Here is a 14,451-nt window from a genome sequence, read left to right as displayed (position 1 = left end):
TACTGTACCCCAGTGTTATACAGTGACAGACCTGTCCCCACCAGTACTGTACCCCAGTGTTATACAGTGACAGACCTGTCCCCACCATTACTGTACCCCAGTGTTATACAGTGATAGACCTGTCCCCACCAGTACTGTACCCCAGTGTTATACAGTGACAGACCTGTCCCCACCAGTACTGTACCCCAGTGTTATACAGTGACAGACCTGTCCCCACCATTACTGTACCCCAGTGTTATACAGTGACAGACCTGTCCCCACCATTACTGTACCCCAGTGTTATACAGGGACAGAGCTGTCCCCACCAGTACTGTACCCCAGTGTTATACAGTGACAGACCTGTCCCCACCAGTACTGTACCCCAGTGTTATGCAGTGACAGACCTGTCCCCACCAGTACTGTACCCCAGTGTTATACAGTGACAGACCTGTCCCCACCATTACTGTACCCCAGTGTTATGCAGTGACAGACCTGTCCCCACCAGTACTGTACCCCAGTGTTATACAGTGACAGACCTGTCCCCACCATTACTGTACCCCAGTGTTATGCAGTGACAGACCTGTCCCCACCAGTACTGTACCCCAGTGTTATGCAGTGACAGACCTGTCCCCACCATTACTGTACCCCAGTGTTATGCAGTGACAGACCTGCCCCCACCAGTACAGTACCCCAGTGTTATGCAGTGACAGACCTGTCCCCACCATTACTGTACCCCAGTGTTATACAGTGACAGACCTGTCCCCACCAGTACTGTACCCCAGTGTTATACAGTGACAGACCTGTCCCCACCATTACTGTACCCCAGTGTTATACAGTGACAGACCTGTCCCCACCATTACTGTACCCCAGTGTTATACAGGGACAGAGCTGTCCCCACCAGTACTGTACCCCAGTGTTATACAGTGACAGACCTGTCCCCACCAGTACTGTACCCCAGTGTTATACAGTGACAGACCTGTCCCCACCATTACTGTACCCCAGTGTTATACAGTGACAGACCTGTCCCCACCATTACTGTACCCCAGTGTTATACAGGGACAGAGCTGTCCCCACCAGTACTGTACCCCAGTGTTATACAGTGACAGACCTGTCCCCACCAGTACTGTACCCCAGTGTTATGCAGTGACAGACCTGTCCCCACCAGTACTGTACCCGAGTGTTATACAGTGACAGACCTGTCCCCACCATTACTGTACCCCAGTGTTATGCAGTGACAGACCTGTCCCCACCAGTACTGTACCCCAGTGTTATACAGTGACAGACCTGTCCCCACCATTACTGTACCCCAGTGTTATGCAGTGACAGACCTGTCCCCACCAGTACTGTACCCCAGTGTTATGCAGTGACAGACCTGTCCCCACCAGTACTGTACCCCAGTGTGATACAGTGACAGACCTGTCCCCACCTGTACTGTACCCCAGTGTTATACAGTGACAGACCTGTCCCCACCATTACTGTACCCCAGTGTTATGCAGTGACAGACCTGCTCCCACCAGTACTGTACCCCAGTGTTATACAGTGACAGACCTGTCCCCACCATTACTGTACCCCAGTGTTATGCAGTGACAGACCTGTCCCCACCAGTACTGTACCCCAGTGTTATACAGTGACAGACCTGTCCCCACCAGTACTGTATCCTTGTGTTATGCAGTGACAGACCTGTCCCCACCATTACTGTACCCCAGTGTTATGCAGTGACAGACCTGTCCCCACCAGTACTGTACCCCAGTGTTATACAGTGACAGACCTGTCCCCACCATTACTGTACCCCAGTGTTATGCAGTGACAGACCTGTCCCCACCATTACTGTACCCCAGTGTTATGCAGTGACAGACCTGTCCCCACCATTACTGTACCCCAGTGTTATGCAGTGACAGACCTGTCCCCACCAGTACTGTACCCCAGTGTTATACAGTGACAGACCTGTCCCCACCAGTACTGTATCCTTGTGTTATGCAGTGACAGACCTGTCCCCACCATTACTGTACCCCAGTGTTATGCAGTGACAGACCTGTCCCCACCAGTACTGTATCCTTGTGTTATACAGTGACAGACCTGTCCCCACCAGTACTGTACCCCAGTGTTATACAGTGACAGACCTGTCCCCACCAGTACTGTATCCTTGTGTTATACAGTGACAGAACTTTCCCCACCAATACTGTATCCTTGTGTTATACAGTGACAGACCTGTCCCCACCAGTACTGTATCCCTGTGTTATACAGTGACAGAGCTGTCCCCACCAATACTGTACCCCAGTGTTATACAGTGACAGAACTGTCCCCACCAATACTGTACCCCAGTGTTATACAGTGACAGACCTGTCCCCACCAATACTGTACCCCAGTGTTATACAGTGACAGACCTGTCCACACCAGTACTGTATCCTTGTGTTATACAGTGACAGAACTTTCCCCACCGATACTGTATCCTTGTGTTATACAGTGACAGACCTGTCCCCACCAGTACTCTATCCTTGTGTTATACAGTGACAGACCTGTCCCCACCAGTACTGTATCCTTGTGTTATACAGTGACAGACCTGTCCCCACCAGTACTCTATCCTTGTGTTATACAGTGACAGACCTGTCCCCACCAATACTGTATCCTTGTGTTATACAGTGACAGAACTGTCCCCACCAGTACTGTATCCCTGTGTTATACAGTGACAGAACTGTCCCCACCAGTACTGTACCCCAGTGTTATACAGTGACAGATCTGTCCCCACCAGTACTGTATCCTTGTGTTATACAGTGACAGAACTGTCCCCACCAGTACTGTATCCTTGTGTTATACAGTGACAGAACTGTCCCCACCATTACTGTACCCCAGTGTTATACAGTGACAGACCTGTCCCCACCAGTACTGTACCCCAGTGTTATACAGTGACAGACCTGTCCCCACCATTACTGTACCCCAGTGTTATACAGGGACAGAGCTGTCCCCACCAGTACTGTACCCCAGTGTTATACAGTGACAGACCTGTCCCCACCAGTACTGTACCCCAGTGTTATACAGTGACAGACCTGTCCCCACCATTACTGTACCCCAGTGTTATACAGTGACAGACCTGTCCCCACCATTACTGTACCCCAGTGTTATACAGGGACAGAGCTGTCCCCACCAGTACTGTACCCCAGTGTTATACAGTGACAGACCTGTCCCCACCAGTACTGTACCCCAGTGTTATACAGTGACAGACCTGTCCCCACCATTACTGTACCCCAGTGTTATACAGTGATAGACCTGTCCCCACCAGTACTGTACCCCAGTGTTATACAGTGACAGACCTGTCCCCACCAGTACTGTACCCCAGTGTTATACAGTGACAGACCTGTCCCCACCATTACTGTACCCCAGTGTTATACAGTGACAGACCTGTCCCCACCATTACTGTACCCCAGTGTTATACAGGGACAGAGCTGTCCCCACCAGTACTGTACCCCAGTGTTATACAGTGACAGACCTGTCCCCACCAGTACTGTACCCCAGTGTTATGCAGTGACAGACCTGTCCCCACCAGTACTGTACCCCAGTGTTATACAGTGACAGACCTGTCCCCACCATTACTGTACCCCAGTGTTATGCAGTGACAGACCTGTCCCCACCAGTACTGTACCCCAGTGTTATACAGTGACAGACCTGTCCCCACCATTACTGTACCCCAGTGTTATGCAGTGACAGACCTGTCCCCACCAGTACTGTACCCCAGTGTTATGCAGTGACAGACCTGTCCCCACCATTACTGTACCCCAGTGTTATGCAGTGACAGACCTGCCCCCACCAGTACAGTACCCCAGTGTTATGCAGTGACAGACCTGTCCCCACCATTACTGTACCCCAGTGTTATACAGTGACAGACCTGTCCCCACCAGTACTGTACCGCAGTGTTATACAGTGACAGACCTGTCCCCACCATTACTGTACCCCAGTGTTATACAGTGACAGACCTGTCCCCACCATTACTGTACCCCAGTGTTATACAGGGACAGAGCTGTCCCCACCAGTACTGTACCCCAGTGTTATACAGTGACAGACCTGTCCCCACCAGTACTGTACCCCAGTGTTATACAGTGACAGACCTGTCCCCACCATTACTGTACCCCAGTGTTATACAGTGACAGACCTGTCCCCACCATTACTGTACCCCAGTGTTATACAGGGACAGAGCTGTCCCCACCAGTACTGTACCCCAGTGTTATACAGTGACAGACCTGTCCCCACCAGTACTGTACCCCAGTGTTATGCAGTGACAGACCTGTCCCCACCAGTACTGTACCCGAGTGTTATACAGTGACAGACCTGTCCCCACCATTACTGTACCCCAGTGTTATGCAGTGACAGACCTGTCCCCACCAGTACTGTACCCCAGTGTTATACAGTGACAGACCTGTCCCCACCATTACTGTACCCCAGTGTTATGCAGTGACAGACCTGTCCCCACCAGTACTGTACCCCAGTGTTATGCAGTGACAGACCTGTCCCCACCAGTACTGTACCCCAGTGTGATACAGTGACAGACCTGTCCCCACCTGTACTGTACCCCAGTGTTATACAGTGACAGACCTGTCCCCACCATTACTGTACCCCAGTGTTATGCAGTGACAGACCTGCTCCCACCAGTACTGTACCCCAGTGTTATACAGTGACAGACCTGTCCCCACCATTACTGTACCCCAGTGTTATGCAGTGACAGACCTGTCCCCACCAGTACTGTACCCCAGTGTTATACAGTGACAGACCTGTCCCCACCAGTACTGTATCCTTGTGTTATGCAGTGACAGACCTGTCCCCACCATTACTGTACCCCAGTGTTATGCAGTGACAGACCTGTCCCCACCAGTACTGTACCCCAGTGTTATACAGTGACAGACCTGTCCCCACCATTACTGTACCCCAGTGTTATGCAGTGACAGACCTGTCCCCACCATTACTGTACCCCAGTGTTATGCAGTGACAGACCTGTCCCCACCATTACTGTACCCCAGTGTTATGCAGTGACAGACCTGTCCCCACCAGTACTGTACCCCAGTGTTATACAGTGACAGACCTGTCCCCACCAGTACTGTATCCTTGTGTTATGCAGTGACAGACCTGTCCCCACCATTACTGTACCCCAGTGTTATGCAGTGACAGACCTGTCCCCACCAGTACTGTATCCTTGTGTTATACAGTGACAGACCTGTCCCCACCAGTACTGTACCCCAGTGTTATGCAGTGACAGACCTGTCCCCACCAGTACTGTATCCTTGTGTTATACAGTGACAGAACTTTCCCCACCAATACTGTATCCTTGTGTTATACAGTGACAGACCTGTCCCCACCAGTACTGTATCCCTGTGTTATACAGTGACAGAGCTGTCCCCACCAATACTGTACCCCAGTGTTATACAGTGACAGAACTGTCCCCACCAATACTGTACCCCAGTGTTATACAGTGACAGACCTGTCCCCACCAATACTGTACCCCAGTGTTATACAGTGACAGACCTGTCCACACCAGTACTGTATCCTTGTGTTATACAGTGACAGAACTTTCCCCACCGATACTGTATCCTTGTGTTATACAGTGACAGACCTGTCCCCACCAGTACTCTATCCTTGTGTTATACAGTGACAGACCTGTCCCCACCAGTACTGTATCCTTGTGTTATACAGTGACAGACCTGTCCCCACCAGTACTCTATCCTTGTGTTATACAGTGACAGACCTGTCCCCACCAATACTGTATCCTTGTGTTATACAGTGACAGAACTGTCCCCACCAGTACTGTATCCCTGTGGTATACAGTGACAGAACTGTCCCCACCAGTACTGTACCCCAGTGTTATACAGTGACAGATCTGTCCCCACCAGTACTGTATCCTTGTGTTATACAGTGACAGAACTGTCCCCACCAGTACTGTATCCTTGTGTTATACAGTGACAGAACTGTCCCCACCATTACTGTACCCCAGTGTTATACAGTGACAGACCTGTCCCCACCAGTACTGTACCCCAGTGTTATACAGTGACAGACCTGTCCCCACCATTACTGTACCCCAGTGTTATACAGTGACAGACCTGTCCCCACCATTACTGTACCCCAGTGTTATACAGGGACAGAGCTGTCCCCACCAGTACTGTACCCCAGTGTTATACAGTGACAGACCTGTCCCCACCAGTACTGTACCCCAGTGTTATACAGTGACAGACCTGTCCCCACCATTACTGTACCCCAGTGTTATACAGTGACAGACCTGTCCCCACCATTACTGTACCCCAGTGTTATACAGGGACAGAGCTGTCCCCACCAGTACTGTACCCCAGTGTTATACAGTGACAGACCTGTCCCCACCAGTACTGTACCCCAGTGTTATGCAGTGACAGACCTGTCCCCACCAGTACTGTACCCGAGTGTTATACAGTGACAGACCTGTCCCCACCATTACTGTACCCCAGTGTTATGCAGTGACAGACCTGTCCCCACCAGTACTGTACCCCAGTGTTATACAGTGACAGACCTGTCCCCACCATTACTGTACCCCAGTGTTATGCAGTGACAGACCTGTCCCCACCAGTACTGTACCCCAGTGTTATGCAGTGACAGACCTGTCCCCACCAGTACTGTACCCCAGTGTGATACAGTGACAGACCTGTCCCCACCTGTACTGTACCCCAGTGTTATACAGTGACAGACCTGTCCCCACCATTACTGTACCCCAGTGTTATGCAGTGACAGACCTGCTCCCACCAGTACTGTACCCCAGTGTTATACAGTGACAGACCTGTCCCCACCATTACTGTACCCCAGTGTTATGCAGTGACAGACCTGTCCCCACCAGTACTGTACCCCAGTGTTATACAGTGACAGACCTGTCCCCACCAGTACTGTATCCTTGTGTTATGCAGTGACAGACCTGTCCCCACCATTACTGTACCCCAGTGTTATGCAGTGACAGACCTGTCCCCACCAGTACTGTACCCCAGTGTTATACAGTGACAGACCTGTCCCCACCATTACTGTACCCCAGTGTTATGCAGTGACAGACCTGTCCCCACCATTACTGTACCCCAGTGTTATGCAGTGACAGACCTGTCCCCACCATTACTGTACCCCAGTGTTATGCAGTGACAGACCTGTCCCCACCAGTACTGTACCCCAGTGTTATACAGTGACAGACCTGTCCCCACCAGTACTGTATCCTTGTGTTATGCAGTGACAGACCTGTCCCCACCATTACTGTACCCCAGTGTTATGCAGTGACAGACCTGTCCCCACCAGTACTGTATCCTTGTGTTATACAGTGACAGACCTGTCCCCACCAGTACTGTACCCCAGTGTTATGCAGTGACAGACCTGTCCCCACCAGTACTGTATCCTTGTGTTATACAGTGACAGACCTGTCCCCACCAGTACTGTATCCTTGTGTTATACAGTGACAGAACTTTCCCCACCAATACTGTATCCTTGTGTTATACAGTGACAGACCTGTCCCCACCAGTACTGTATCCCTGTGTTATACAGTGACAGAGCTGTCCCCACCAATACTGTACCCCAGTGTTATACAGTGACAGAACTGTCCCCACCAATACTGTACCCCAGTGTTATACAGTGACAGACCTGTCCCCACCAATACTGTACCCCAGTGTTATACAGTGACAGACCTGTCCACACCAGTACTGTATCCTTGTGTTATACAGTGACAGAACTTTCCCCACCGATACTGTATCCTTGTGTTATACAGTGACAGACCTGTCCCCACCAGTACTCTATCCTTGTGTTATACAGTGACAGACCTGTCCCCACCAGTACTCTATCCTTGTGTTATACAGTGACAGACCTGTCCCCACCAATACTGTATCCTTGTGTTATACAGTGACAGAACTGTCCCCACCAGTACTGTATCCCTGTGTTATACAGTGACAGAACTGTCCCCACCAGTACTGTACCCCAGTGTTATACAGTGACAGATCTGTCCCCACCAGTACTGTATCCTTGTGTTATACAGTGACAGAACTGTCCCCACCAGTACTGTATCCCTGTGTTATACAGTGACAGAACTGTCCCCACCAGTACTGTATCCTTGTGTTATACAGTGACAGAACTGTCCCCACCAGTACTGTATCCTTGTGTTATACAGTGACAGAACTGTCCCCACCAGTACTGTACCCCAGTGTTATACAGTGACAGATCTGTCCCCACCAGTACTCTATCCTTCCGTTAAACAGTGACAGACCTGTCCCCACCAATACTGTACCCCAGTGTTATACAGTGACAGACCTGTCCCCACCATTACTGTACCCCAGTGTTATACAGGGACAGAGCTGTCCCCACCAGTACTGTACCCCAGTGTTATACAGTGACAGACCTGTCCCCACCAGTACTGTACCCCAGTGTTATACAGTGACAGACCTGTCCCCACCATTACTGTACCCCAGTGTTATGCAGTGACAGACCTGCCCCCACCAGTACTGTACCCCAGTGTTATGCAGTGACAGACCTGTCCCCACCATTACTGTACCCCAGTGTTATGCAGTGACAGACCTGTCCCCACCAGTACTGTACCCCAGTGTTATGCAGTGACAGACCTGTCCCCACCATTACTGTACCCCAGTGTTATGCAGTGACAGACCTGCCCCCACCAGTACTGTACCCCAGTGTTATGCAGTGACAGACCTGTCCCCACCATTACTGTACCCCAGTGTTATACAGTGACAGACCTGTCCCCACCAGTACTGTACCCCAGTGTTATACAGTGACAGACCTGTCCCCACCATTACTGTACCCCAGTGTTATACAGTGACAGACCTGTCCCCACCATTACTGTACCCCAGTGTTATACAGGGACAGAGCTGTCCCCACCAGTACTGTACCCCAGTGTTATACAGTGACAGACCTGTCCCCACCAGTACTGTACCCCAGTGTTATACAGTGACAGACCTGTCCCCACCATTACTGTACCCCAGTGTTATACAGTGACAGACCTGTCCCCACCATTACTGTACCCCAGTGTTATACAGGGACAGAGCTGTCCCCACCAGTACTGTACCCCAGTGTTATACAGTGACAGACCTGTCCCCACCAGTACTGTACCCCAGTGTTATGCAGTGACAGACCTGTCCCCACCAGTACTGTACCCCAGTGTTATACAGTGACAGACCTGTCCCCACCATTACTGTACCCCAGTGTTATGCAGTGACAGACCTGTCCCCACCAGTACTGTACCCCAGTGTTATGCAGTGACAGACCTGTCCCCACCAGTACTGTACCCCAGTGTGATACAGTGACAGACCTGTCCCCACCTGTACTGTACCCCAGTGTTATACAGTGACAGACCTGTCCCCACCATTACTGTACCCCAGTGTTATGCAGTGACAGACCTGCTCCCACCAGTACTGTACCCCAGTGTTATACAGTGACAGACCTGTCCCCACCATTACTGTACCCCAGTGTTATGCAGTGACAGACCTGTCCCCACCAGTACTGTACCCCAGTGTTATACAGTGACAGACCTGTCCCCACCAGTACTGTATCCTTGTGTTATGCAGTGACAGACCTGTCCCCACCATTACTGTACCCCAGTGTTATGCAGTGACAGACCTGTCCCCACCAGTACTGTACCCCAGTGTTATGCAGTGACAGACCTGTCCCCACCAGTACTGTATCCTTGTGTTATGCAGTGACAGACCTGTCCCCACCAGTACTGTATCCTTGTGTTATACAGTGACAGAACTTTCCCCACCAATACTGTATCCTTGTGTTATACAGTGACAGACCTGTCCCCACCAGTACTGTATCCCTGTGTTATACAGTGACAGAGCTGTCCCCACCAATACTGTACCCCAGTGTTATACAGTGACAGAACTGTCCCCACCAATACTGTACCCCAGTGTTATACAGTGACAGACCTGTCCCCACCAATACTGTACCCCAGTGTTATACAGTGACAGACCTGTCCACACCAGTACTGTATCCTTGTGTTATACAGTGACAGAACTTTCCCCACCGATACTGTATCCTTGTGTTATACAGTGACAGACCTGTCCCCACCAGTACTCTATCCTTGTGTTATACAGTGACAGACCTGTCCCCACCAGTACTGTATCCTTGTGTTATACAGTGACAGACCTGTCCCCACCAGTACTCTATCCTTGTGTTATACAGTGACAGACCTGTCCCCACCAATACTGTATCCTTGTGTTATACAGTGACAGAACTGTCCCCACCAGTACTGTATCCCTGTGTTATACAGTGACAGAACTGTCCCCACCAGTACTGTACCCCAGTGTTATACAGTGACAGATCTGTCCCCACCAGTACTGTATCCTTGTGTTATACAGTGACAGAACTGTCCCCACCAGTACTGTATCCCTGTGTTATACAGTGACAGAACTGTCCCCACCAGTACTGTATCCTTGTGTTATACAGTGACAGAACTCTCCCCACCAGTACTGTATCCTTGTGTTATACAGTGACAGAACTGTCCCCACCAGTACTGTACCCCAGTGTTATACAGTGACAGATCTGTCCCCACCAGTACTCTATCCTTCCGTTAAACAGTGACAGACCTGTCCCCACCAATACTGTACCCCAGTGTTATTCAGTGACAGATCTGTCCCCACCAGTACTGTATCCTTGTGTTATACAGTGACAGACCTGTTCCCACCAGTACTCTATCCTTCTGTTACAGTGACAGACCTGTCCCCACCAGTACTCTATCCTTGTGTTATACAGTGACAGACTTGTCCCCACCAGTACTGTATCCTTGTGTTATACAGTGACAGACCTGTACCCACCAGTACTGTATCCTTGTGTTATGCAGTGATAGACCTGTCCCCACCACTACTGTACCCCAGTGTTATACAGTGACAGACCTGTCCCCACCAGTACTGTATCCGTGTGTTATACAGACAGACCTGTCCCCACCAGTTCAGTATCCCTGTGTTATACAGTGACAGACCTGTCCCCACCAATAATGTAACCCAGTGTTATACAGTGACAGACCTGTCCACACCAGTTCTGTACCCCAGTGTTATACAGACAGACCTGTCCCCACCAGTACTGTACCTCAGTGTTATACAGTGACAGACCTGTCCACACCAGTACTGTACCCCAGTGTTATACAGTGACAGACCTGTCCCCACCATTACTGTACCCCAGTGTTATACAGTGACAGACCTGTCCCCACCATTACTGTACCCCAGTGTTATACAGGGACAGAGCTGTCCCCACCAGTACTGTACCCCAGTGTTATACAGTGACAGACCTGTCCCCACCAGTACTGTACCCCAGTGTTATACAGTGACAGACCTGTCCCCACCATTACTGTACCCCAGTGTTATACAGTGACAGACCTGTCCCCACCATTACTGTACCCCAGTGTTATACAGGGACAGAGCTGTCCCCACCAGTACTGTACCCCAGTGTTATACAGTGACAGACCTGTCCCCACCAGTACTGTACCCCAGTGTTATGCAGTGACAGACCTGTCCCCACCAGTACTGTACCCGAGTGTTATACAGTGACAGACCTGTCCCCACCATTACTGTACCCCAGTGTTATGCAGTGACAGACCTGTCCCCACCAGTACTGTACCCCAGTGTTATACAGTGACAGACCTGTCCCCACCATTACTGTACCCCAGTGTTATGCAGTGACAGACCTGTCCCCACCAGTACTGTACCCCAGTGTTATGCAGTGACAGACCTGTCCCCACCAGTACTGTACCCCAGTGTGATACAGTGACAGACCTGTCCCCACCTGTACTGTACCCCAGTGTTATACAGTGACAGACCTGTCCCCACCATTACTGTACCCCAGTGTTATGCAGTGACAGACCTGCTCCCACCAGTACTGTACCCCAGTGTTATACAGTGACAGACCTGTCCCCACCATTACTGTACCCCAGTGTTATGCAGTGACAGACCTGTCCCCACCAGTACTGTACCCCAGTGTTATACAGTGACAGACCTGTCCCCACCAGTACTGTATCCTTGTGTTATGCAGTGACAGACCTGTCCCCACCATTACTGTACCCCAGTGTTATGCAGTGACAGACCTGTCCCCACCAGTACTGTACCCCAGTGTTATGCAGTGACAGACCTGTCCCCACCAGTACTGTATCCTTGTGTTATGCAGTGACAGACCTGTCCCCACCAGTACTGTATCCTTGTGTTATACAGTGACAGAACTTTCCCCACCAATACTGTATCCTTGTGTTATACAGTGACAGACCTGTCCCCACCAGTACTGTATCCCTGTGTTATACAGTGACAGAGCTGTCCCCACCAATACTGTACCCCAGTGTTATACAGTGACAGAACTGTCCCCACCAATACTGTACCCCAGTGTTATACAGTGACAGACCTGTCCCCACCAATACTGTACCCCAGTGTTATACAGTGACAGACCTGTCCACACCAGTACTGTATCCTTGTGTTATACAGTGACAGAACTTTCCCCACCGATACTGTATCCTTGTGTTATACAGTGACAGACCTGTCCCCACCAGTACTCTATCCTTGTGTTATACAGTGACAGACCTGTCCCCACCAGTACTGTATCCTTGTGTTATACAGTGACAGACCTGTCCCCACCAGTACTCTATCCTTGTGTTATACAGTGACAGACCTGTCCCCACCAATACTGTATCCTTGTGTTATACAGTGACAGAACTGTCCCCACCAGTACTGTATCCCTGTGTTATACAGTGACAGAACTGTCCCCACCAGTACTGTACCCCAGTGTTATACAGTGACAGATCTGTCCCCACCAGTACTGTATCCTTGTGTTATACAGTGACAGAACTGTCCCCACCAGTACTGTATCCCTGTGTTATACAGTGACAGAACTGTCCCCACCAGTACTGTATCCTTGTGTTATACAGTGACAGAACTGTCCCCACCAGTACTGTATCCTTGTGTTATACAGTGACAGAACTGTCCCCACCAGTACTGTACCCCAGTGTTATACAGTGACAGATCTGTCCCCACCAGTACTCTATCCTTCCGTTAAACAGTGACAGACCTGTCCCCACCAATACTGTACCCCAGTGTTATTCAGTGACAGATCTGTCCCCACCAGTACTGTATCCTTGTGTTATACAGTGACAGACCTGTTCCCACCAGTACTCTATCCTTCTGTTATACAGTGACAGACTTGTCCCCACCAGTACTGTATCCTTGTGTTATACAGTGACAGACTTGTCCCCACCAGTACTGTATCCTTGTGTTATACAGTGACAGACCTGTACCCACCAGTACTGTATCCTTGTGTTATGCAGTGATAGACCTGTCCCCACCACTACTGTACCCCAGTGTTATACAGTGACAGACCTGTCCCCACCAGTACTGTATCCGTGTGTTATACAGACAGACCTGTCCCCACCAGTTCAGTATCCCTGTGTTATACAGTGACAGACCTGTCCCCACCAATAATGTAACCCAGTGTTATACAGTGACAGACCTGTCCACACCAGTTCTGTACCCCAGTGTTATACAGACAGACCTGTCCCCACCAGTACTGTACCTCAGTGTTATACAGTGACAGACCTGTCCACACCAGTACTGTACCCCAGTGTTATACAGTGACAGAGCTGTCCGCACCAGTACTGTAACCCAGTGTTATACAGTGACAGACCTGTCCCCACCAGTACTGTATCCTTGTGTTATACAGACAGACCTGTCCCCACCAGTTCAGTATCCCTGTGTTATACAGTGACAGACCTGTCCCCACCAATACTGTAACCCAGTGTTATACAGTGACAGACCTGTCCACACCAGTTCTGTACCCCAGTGTTATACAGACAGACCTGTCCCCACCAGTACTGTACCTCAGTGTTATACAGTGACAGACCTGTCCACACCAGTACTGTACCCCAGTGTTATACAGACAGACCTGTCCCCACCAGTACTGTACCTCAGTGTTATACAGTGACAGACCTGTCCACACCAGTACTGTACCCCAGTGTTATACAGACAGACCTGTCCCCACCAGTACTGTAACCCAGTGTTATACAGTGACAGACCTGTCCACACCAGTTCTGTACCCCAGTGTTATACAGACAGACCTGTACACACCAGTACTGTATCCTTGTGTTATACAGTGACAGACCTGTCCACACCAGTTCTGTACCCCAGTGTTATACAGACAGACCTGTACACACCAGTACTGTATCCTTGTGTTATACAGTGACAGACCTGTCCCCACCAGTACTGTATCCCAGTGCTATATACTGGAACTGCCACTCTACTGTATCCCTTGGATTATGAGTTCAATTAAATAACCACTCCACTAACTGAAGCTGGATTCTCCCATTTTGTCTGTGAATTATTCTTGTGCTCCTCTTTCTTTGTATGAACTCTGATATTAACGAATGTGTTTGATTTCTTTCCCTCAGGGTTTCCAAGGCAAGACTGGCCCCCCAGGTCCTGGAGGGGTGGTGGGACCTCAGGTAGAGCACAATTCATTTAC

The 14,451-nt window shown here is 50.1% G+C and overlaps 1 protein-coding gene across 1 annotated transcript in view; it reads left to right on the top strand.

Annotated features, from left to right (window-relative positions):
* LOC137373152 (collagen alpha-1(XI) chain-like) overlaps positions 1 to 14,451 on the top strand; it is a 612,019-nt gene that overhangs the window by 328,885 nt on the left and 268,683 nt on the right. Inside the window, exon 40 of the mRNA XM_068038011.1 lies at positions 14,378 to 14,431. Coding sequence (XP_067894112.1) covers positions 14,378 to 14,431 — 54 coding nt within the window. The remainder of the gene's footprint in view (positions 1 to 14,377; positions 14,432 to 14,451) is intronic.

The sequence above is a fragment of the Heterodontus francisci genome, chromosome 8 (assembly GCF_036365525.1).
Source record: "Heterodontus francisci isolate sHetFra1 chromosome 8, sHetFra1.hap1, whole genome shotgun sequence".
In the NCBI taxonomy this organism is placed as follows: Eukaryota; Metazoa; Chordata; class Chondrichthyes; order Heterodontiformes; family Heterodontidae; genus Heterodontus; species Heterodontus francisci.
This window is presented reverse-complemented; position numbering and strand designations above follow the sequence as displayed.